At 36.9% G+C, this 9,652-nt stretch overlaps 1 protein-coding gene across 5 annotated transcripts in view; it reads left to right on the top strand.

Annotated features, from left to right (window-relative positions):
- Window positions 1-1,122: 1,122 nt before the first annotated feature.
- Window positions 1,123-9,652, top strand: part of LOC107738404 (homeodomain-interacting protein kinase 2-like) — a 107,258-nt gene continuing 98,728 nt past the window's right edge. For all 5 annotated transcript variants that reach the window (XM_016550168.1, XM_016550165.1, XM_016550167.1 and 2 more), the window contains exon 1: window positions 1,123-1,525. In XM_016550168.1, the coding sequence (XP_016405654.1) occupies window positions 1,507-1,525 (19 nt within the window). In that variant the 5' untranslated portion in view covers window positions 1,123-1,506. The remainder of the gene's footprint in view (window positions 1,526-9,652) is intronic.

The raw sequence follows: 9,652 nt of genomic DNA on the forward strand, positions 1-9,652 counted from the left end.
TAAAAAGGGCTATCTAATTCCATAAACATTGAAAGTAGTTGCAAGAGCAAATAAATGTAGGCTATAAGAGATTCTGGCTCAATGTATAAATCGCTGTAATCCCTTTTTATTTAATTTTATTTAGTGTTTATAGTGTTTATTACTCAAATTCCAATATATATATATATATTGGAATTTGAATAATAAACACAATGATATGCATATGCTATAATGATGAGGGATATACACAACTTCAACTAACACTGCTATATTAAACACAGTAGCCCCCCACTGCAGAACACAAGAAACATGTCAGTATAGGCTATATAAGTGAATATATTCACAGAGTCATAAAACCTTTTATATCTATGGAAAAAGAAAAAAAAAACATGTTTGGTGAATTTTACTTTATGCAAAATTAACAATTAACAACCAGTGTTACAGTCTAATCAAATTCATTTATGAAATGCCCAATGTATTAAAAAGGGCTATCTAATTCCATAAACATTGAAAGTAGTTGCAAGAGCAAATAAATGTAGGCTATAAGAGATTCTGGCTCAATCTCTGTAATCTGGTTTTGATGGACTTCATGCGGTGCAAATCCAGTGACGTCACTGAGCAGCCACACAATTCATAGTAGACAGAAACATCCAACCTGTGACAAAAAACAATAGATACGATCGATATTTGAATGCAATAATAAAATCTGACCGTTTTTTAAATCAACGTTATTGTTACTATAATAAATAATAAAAATGGAGAAAGATTGTAACACTAGTTTCTTTCAACTTTTAAAATATTCTTTATTATTTATGTATTATTGTATGTAGTGGAAAAACTAAAATGTTCTTGGCATGGTATTATGGCAATACTAAGTATTTTTGACATTCCATAATAGTAATCTTTGAAATACCTTGGATACATAAACCATATTGTTCCATTAATTAAGTGTATATTAAAGTACCACGGTATTAACATATAATACCATCATTATACCATGGTATCATCGCAGTAAGGGAAGCGATAAATGTACTATCAATAGTACTTTGACAGAACTAGCTGTTTTCAGATCAGTACTGAGCCCGATCGAGTATATCGTCGTTTGATTTAGAGGCCCTGTTCAACCTGATCGACCGCCTCGTCGTTTGATTACAACGCAAAGTCGCTCCGTTCGCTCGCTCGTTTCTCTCATTGCAACTTTTGCAGGCACTCACTCCACAGACATGATCACCAGCTGAAGCCAAGACATGCAATTTGGCTCTTTTTAGAGCCAAAACACTATCGATACCCGTGGAGTTAAGTTGCAGACATCCTTTTTTTCCTCACGCACCCCGGGCCGATCATCAAATTGAAATTCTGGATGTGATTTTTCATTCTTTTATCCTGTTTCTCTCCCTGATGAACTGGGTTAGTAATGCAGGAGACCGCAGCGATTCTGTCCGCGGCTCAAGATGGCAGATTTTTATTGAGTTGTGAACAGTGCTGTCGCTTCATTTTTTGCCATGAATAACAGAAATCCTTGCACCGATGGCCCCTGTATACGAAGGTAAGGTCTACAGCTTTTACGAGGGTGAAATTAATGTCAGACCTGCACATAATTGACTAACATTATTCACTCTCTCCGCAGAGAGACCGTCGGGTCCTGAGGTTCATTACCAATCTGTTACTTGTGTCAAGAGAGGATACATTTGTTAAATTATTATTATTATTTATGAAATCTTAGATTGATATGCTATCAGTTAGTTGTTGAATTCGTCCAGGTTTTTTTGTGGATTTTGACCGAAAGGTATTACAAACCGCCAACCACCCTGTTTCATTGTGTAATGCTGTCTCTTCATTTAATGTTTATTCTTATCATTACAAAATATCACAGTTTTATAATAGATTGCTGTGTATTCTGCATGCTCATATCATATATAATATATTATATGGATCTATTTAGCTAATATACGAAACAAAGTGGATATGAAGCAAACAGGCAGTATGTATACAGATAAGGCATGATTGTTAAATTAGTAGTTACTTCTTGGATTTGCACTTACTAATTTCTCGTTTTACTGTTATGTGACTTGTTGTTCTATTGATGCTGTAGTGTACAATGTATGTTGTAATGGTTTGGCGTGATTTAGACTAACTAATACACTGCAGTGTTATGGTGACTAATCATTGTGCAGGAATGCTTTATGGAGAATGAAAGGGAACATCCAGTTTTTACTTTCTTAGCATTTTTTGTTATGCATGACGGGTGAAATTCATCAAGTCTAAAAAGCTGGTTTTGTTCTCCAGAGAGTAGGCTATCCCGAGGTCACTACAGGGTTAGTTCACCCCAAAATGAATTCTGTCATCATTTGCTTACCTAAACCTCTTTGACTTTCCTTTTTTTTCTGTGGAGATTTTGGACAGAATGTTAGTGACTGGCAGCCTTAGTCACTTTCACTGTATGCAATAAAAGACGAAATGAAAGTGAATGGTGATTGAGATCTTTCCAGCCACACAGGTTTGGAATGACGTGAGGGTGTGTAAATGATGACAGATTTTGGATTTTTGGATCTCTTTATGGCTGTGTCTTGAAACCATATGCTGCCTATTTAGACTGCATACTTGGGCATCATAGCATCATATGCAGCTTTTTGGGGCACTAGATGTGCCTTCAGTGCTTAAAAATGTAGGTAGCTCATTAGGTTTTCAGACACAGCCTTAGTTGTGGTTGAGTTTGATTTCGGATTGAGATTGAATCATATTCCGGTTGGTTTTAGTTCATAATTTGGACAAAGACAAAGCAATTCATGTGCCCCAAAAATGCCAGAGGTGCCATGCCAACCTCAGATTGCATTTACCTTTTTCAAATTGTTCAGTATTTCTGATTGATTACCCATGCTCCCTCTGCTGGTGATAGCAACTCACACCCTTTTTTGTTTTTAAGATTATTTGCTCAAAATGAATGCGCAATATTTTTTAATGTTTGCCTGTTATGAACTATCAACCTAAAGCAAGTGGGAATCATGCAAACTTTTACTCTTAGTTAATTAGATGATTTTACTTAACACGTCCATGGATGCTGCAGATGGATGGGTGCTAGATAGATTTATCTTGTGGCACTGGTAACATTTGAAGACCCTTAAGGTAACCATATGGGACATCTAAAGACCCACTTGGTTTAGCCTTCATGTTACTTTAGAGGTTTGCTCTGGATGTTGTGTAAACGGCTTCTCCTATGGGGACGTTCACCGTGATCCCAAACAAATCCAAGTGAGCTTATTTAAGAAACAATATGTGGGACTTTAGCCAAATTGTTTGCTCAAACGGTAATGCTCATAAGCTGTAAAGAGAGATTTTTAATTTGGAAGTAGTTAATGAAGTAGATAACATTGTTCTGGTGGTTTCTCTTTCTCTGCTCTTGCTTATTATAGATGCGTGTGCTCAGAATGGAAATGTAGGGCAGCATCACACATTGACTTAACTGTCTAAATGTCTTGTGTGATATTTATGAATGTAATTATGTCGTTTTTACACTTCAGATGGCTGGTTATGCAGAAATGTCGTTCTTTTGCTGTTTATCTCTCTTTGTTTCACTTGTAGAGTTGTTTTCTTTGAGTTACAAAAGCTGGAAATTCTAATATGGTGATGTTGTATCATTACCTAACGAATGCCTAATAATTGGTTCATTTGTTGCTTTTTGTGGTTTGAGCAGCCAGTCCAATGTAATGCCAATCTGTGAGTGTATGTGAACACGCATTCAAACTAGATTAAATGTCTGGTCATGCTTGTTTAGCATTTATTTACGGACTCCTCTGCTCATCTCATGGCTGTCAGATGCGTGTATTGTGTCACTAAGGCACATACGCGCTGTGTTGAGCTCTTTTCAAAAGCAGGAGTAAAAGACCTTTCAGTTTGTGAATAAATATCTGTTACTGCTCCAGTTTAGGGTACAGACTGTCCGTGGAGACGTTTGTAATGCCAGTCCATAGTGAGAGCTCTTTGTTGTTGCCTTTTCCCCTGCACTGATGTGTCTTTGTGGAGCGCTGTGGTGCAGGCCCAATGCTCTGGCTCAATCCCATACGGAAGAGTAATCTGGGGCCAGAGGAGCCTTGGCTCCTGGCCTCGTAACCCACACTGACATGTTGATAAATGTCTGATGTGAGGACCAGGACTACCTGTCTCTACGGCAGAAGGAAGCGAAGGTTTAGCTTTGGAATTCTGGAGATGGAAAGACACCTTGAGTCAGACCTGGCTCTTTCTGATTATTGTTTTTTCTCTTTATATTTAGGGGTCATGTGTGGTGATTATCAATATTATTTGCAGTATGCTTGATCTTTTCAAGGAATAGTTCAATGAAAATGAAAATTCTCTCATTATTTATTCAAAGTCATGCTGTTGCAATACTTTTTTTCTTCTTCCTGGGACGTTAAAGGAAATGTTTCACAGAATTTCCAAGCTCCTCTTTTCCATGAAACATAAATCTACCATACTGTTGAAAAGTTTAAGTTCAGTAAATTAACATTTTTATTTAGCAAGGATGCATTAAATTGATAAAAACAACAGACAACATTTCAAATTAATTTGATTTTGAACTTCATTAAAGAATCCTGAAAAAGATGTATCACACTTTCCACAAAAATACATTAAGAAGCACAACTGTTTTTAACATTGATATTAATAATAAGAAATGCTTCTTGATCAGCAGATTAGCATATTAGAATGATTTCTGAAGGATCATGTGACACTGAAGACTGGAGTATGAAGAATGTCTGCTGGAAATTCAGCTTTGCCATCACAGGAATAAATAATATTTTAAAATCTAAAATAGAAAATTGTTATTTTAAAGTGTAATAATTTTTCACACTATATACATATATTTATAATCATTATTATTTTTTCCCCCTGTATTTTTTATCAAATAAATGCAGCCTTGGTGAGCTTCAAAAAAAAAATTAAAAAAATTAATTAACCCCAAACTTTTGTATGGTAGTCTATAAACAGAAACTGTTCTCTCCTAAAAGGACCTAAAATAAAAGCACCATCAAATTGGTCCATATGACTTCTGAAACCAATCTTTTACAGAACCAGTATAATGGTCTAAGCCATATGATTAGTTGTTCTTTGACCTGTAGATGATGTCTGCCAACTGTTTTTGCTTTTCAGACCTTTGGAAACTTTCTTGGTTCCCCTGAGTTTGAGTTCACGCCACCATCTCCGCTTGACGACTGCCTGCGTCATAAATTTCATAAAGCAACTGTTCCAACATGTCTTTCTGTTTTGTTTCTGTTCTGTTTGATAGATTGTCCCTAACTGATCTTAACCCATGCCTAAGGTCCAGGGTCATTGTCAGTTGAGAATTGCAGGAAAATCTATAAGTTTGGAGGTCATTACCCCTGAGTGAGTTTACATTGTTTCCCTCCTCGATCAAGAGGAAGTGCTTCTTTGCGAGTACACTGAAGCATTGTGACACCGGTCTCCGTTTGGCAGATGGACAAATGCCTGGTTCTCATAGCCATCCACGTTTGAAAACCACAATGGCTGTCCAGGTCATTGGTCACTCTGGAAATAGTGTTTTCCAGCGCATTATCCTCACTGAAGTCCTTACAGGACTTTTTGCCTCACCGTGGGTCAATGAATGAACCGCAGTCTTACTGAATGTGATTATGCTGTCCTCATCTTGTGCTCCTTTGAAGCCTGAGGGACATTTGAGCTCTCAGAACTTCAGTGGTGAAATGGCTCACAGGTGTGCCCTGGTGCACAGGGGAGCAGAATTGTGAGATATGGGGGTTGGTTAGTTAATGGGGTCTGTCCTACTGACAGAAACCAAAAATGTAGGGGAAAACGGGGCTTTGTGTTACTGACCAGGATGAGCTCATTCATTTTATGTGGGTATTTAGTTTTCATGTGAAGTGTACCAATTTTGCATGTTTGGATAGAAACTGAAATGTACAATATGAGTGCATTGACAGCATCTAAGATGTATACACTTTATGAATGTCTGATTTTAGAAAAGTGCTAATCTTTATAAACTCTCTGTTTGGATTGTACCACCGCTAGTGAACAAGTTCAATATCCCAACACAATCTCATAATGTGTCTCTCATTATCAATAAATGACTGTCTGAGAAAAACATTGTTAATGGCAAACTTATTTATAAATGAAATCCAGATAGGAGTAATAAAAGTCATTTGCACTCTGTGTATGGCTTTGAATTATCTTCAAAGCTCAACAAGTATGAAATATAAACACAGTGGATGTTTTGGTATAGCATGTTTTTCTCATTAACTGGTTTGTCACAGTGACGTTGACCTCTAGATGCCTCACAGAATGAAACTGTCAAATTAAGTAAATGGTGTTAAATGTGATGGCTTTAGATATTTCATTCATCTCTTTTATTATAGATGCAATAAAAACAAACTCTGAATCCTGTTAATTCAATATTCTATAAACCTCAGAGGATTCTTAAACCTCTGTATGTCTCTGAAGTTGTTCATTTGTAAAAGTTGGAGCAGAGAATTTAAGAAAAAAATATAGAATTTTTAGGGCTGTGTGTTAATATATTTAACTGTAATTTTTAATACGATTAGTGAATATTAAACCATAATACTAATATCATAACCATTTTCATTATTCTTTATAAGTGTTGTCTTAGTATTATTTATATACTATTAATATTTTTATTAGTAGTATTTTACTTTTAGTTTAAGTTTGAGTCATTTTTGGGGTGTCTTTGTCATTTCTATTAGTTTGAGTAATTTAATACTTTCAACAGTTAGTTGCCAAGACAACATTTCTGATTTTCGTTTATTTTATTTTTTATTGTAGAGTAGAGTAAAGTACAGTTTTTTTTTTCTCACCACTGTTACTTTTAATTTGCTCACCAAGGGCTTGATGACACTGATCTGGAACAATTTTTATACTTAAGTATAAAGTATAAGTACAAAGAAATACATTTGAATGAATTTTATGTTTTTCTGCGGGTTTATAATTCCACCTGCACTTTAATAATAGTACACAAAATTAGGTTTAATTATTATTGTACTTAATTACTAGTAATTACTAGTAATTACTTTGGTTTTAGATGTCTATATAAAAGCCAGTTTATTTTGAAACCGCTTTAGAAATAGGTTGTCTTTAGTTTATATCATGCTTAATAATATTTTTCTCATATAGTACTAATGGGTTTTTTACATAATATATAGCTGCCTTTATAATTATTATTTATTTGTTTATTTTTTTTAGGAAGCGTGTCACTCGCAAAGGGATCTTCACATTGCACTGACTATTTTTGTCTTCAAGTTTTTCTCTGTACATCTCCTCTCGGGCACCACGGCACATGACCTGCAGGCTGCATTATGGGATTTTATTATTTCATAATTAGCCTGTTTGCTGTGCTCATGCTGACTTACGTAATAATTTGTTATGTAACTCCCAGTTTAAATGACTAATTTGCAGTTGTCTATCTGTGAAAGTTTTGGCATGACTGGCAAACAATTCATCCGCTATAATGTTTCAGGGAGAGACATGCCATGCCACATGCGAGATACGCCGGGGTAGGCGAGTTCAGCATTGATTCGCAGCCATGCGGAAACACAGAAGGATCCAGCTGCAAGCCTCTCTGTTTGTTCCGTGGTGCGGGCGTCAGATATGATGCAGCACCAAGGGCATTTTCAGACAATGCTGAGTGTCATACCTTTCTACACCCACACTTATCCCGCAGCACTGATGCATTCTGGGATACATGGCGTGTTTACACGGTAAACAAAAGGTTTGCATTTAGTTGCCAGGCTGTGTCAACATATGGTCATGGTCACTTAGTGAGGTAAATAAGCAGCAATGAAAATGCAAAGGGAAACCAGTGGATATGACAAGGAAATCAAGTCATTTTTGTTTCAAAATATCACAAACGGGCGGGCCTGTTTTGACGCACTCTGCCAGCTCTGGTGGATGTGCTTTTTAAAAAAAAAATTTATTAAAGGGTGGGGGTCCAACTGGCATGTTTCCTATGATCAGATATGAGAGGATCAGTTCACGCTGGGGTCTCTCCCGGCTGCATTCTTCCACCAACAAAGGGAAATGAAAGGGGGGCTTTTTTCACAGCCACTGGATTTGCAGGGCTGTAATCACATGGCAATTACTCCTTCATGAAGGGCACCATTCATTTTGCCTTCACACCTATGGTTACTGGCACCAGGGATCATATCACCAGCCACTGACTGATGGAATTCAGCTGCTTTTGTGCAATGCAATACTGCTTATGCGTATATCTCAGGGCATCAGTTATGAATTTTAGCAAAATGCACAACAGCAAGTGGTTGATGAGCCAACATATTTAACTTGAGCTGTACATACTCTGAAACATTTGGAGTAGAAACAGTTTTCACTCAGAAATTGCTAGTGCATTTCTTAAACGATTGGCAAATGGCAAGTAACACATTGAATTACCCCTTGTGCTGTGCTGAAAAAACTTTACCTAATAGGGTGTTCGCTTTCAAATATGAGCTGCTTTTTTAAAAATGACTTGGATTCAATCTTTTTATCAACTTGTTTTCTTTCAGTTAGCATAGGTTTTGTATTTCTTTTGGAACTGATTGATCGTCGTACTCATTGATCTGAGCTTATGCACCTCAGTTTTTGAGTGGGGGAAAAAAAAACAACATTATTTGTGGACAATTTTGGTCCACAAAAGTTCAAAGTTCAAGTTTGGTTCAGACAAAAGTTCACTTAAAAATTGAGGTGCAAATACAAAATCTGTGCTAATTGTAAGAAAACACATCCTAAGAAAAGTTTTTATGGGCCAGTCATGTTTGCCCTGGGAACAACACAAGTGTAGCATGGTGGGAAAAAAATTACAAAAAAGTACCAAAATTATTGATTTTGGGGGGAATTTGTTATATGTGTGAGCAAAGTCAGTAGGTTTTAATCCAATGTGGTAACATTAACTAGCATTTTTTGGAAAAAGAAAATCCTCTCTGGGTCAAAATGACCAGAAAACCTGAAATATTATTCTCTTGTATAATTCTTTTGTACTCTAATAATCTTTGTTTTATTTACAACTTTTGAGAAAATTTTTTATAGTGTACTTGGAGATAAAACATGGTCTCATGTGCTGTTTTCTGTTATGTGGGTTACTGTGCATGAGCATACGTAGATGAAACCGAGGGTTAAATTGGCATACAATGCATTCATTGGTCTTTCAGCATGCTCTCCCCCTCCCTGTTCTGCCCATGCCATGCCAGCCTGCTGAAAGCACATTGTCTATGCCCTATATAATCCTATTGTTGTCGAGAAACCCCCATGACTTGGGCCATTTGGAATGACGAGGCCCGGCCTGCTTTATTGGGGTCAATGTAGTCTAAACTTGATGTGACAGACAGATTAGCTTTGCCCACAAATATCTTATAGTTAGAACCAACATAACTGAACACAGTAGTATAAAACGCCCATGTTTCATTGGTTGCATTTACATTTTTTTTCATTTATTAGGGTTGGTATAGATCAGCGGTGGCGAACTCCGGTCCTGGAGAGCCGCAGCCCTGCAGAGTACAGCTCCAACCCTAATTAAAACTCACCTGGCTGTAGCGTTCCAGTAACCCTTCAGACCTTGATTAGCTTGTTCAGGTGTGTTTGATTAGGGTTGAAGCAAAACTCTGCAGGGCTGCGGCTCTCCAGGACCGACGTTCGCCACCCCTGT

Source organism: Sinocyclocheilus rhinocerous, unplaced genomic scaffold, assembly GCF_001515625.1.
Source record: "Sinocyclocheilus rhinocerous isolate Xijiao unplaced genomic scaffold, SAMN03320098_v1.1 scaffold975, whole genome shotgun sequence".
Classification (NCBI taxonomy): domain Eukaryota; kingdom Metazoa; phylum Chordata; class Actinopteri; order Cypriniformes; family Cyprinidae; genus Sinocyclocheilus; species Sinocyclocheilus rhinocerous.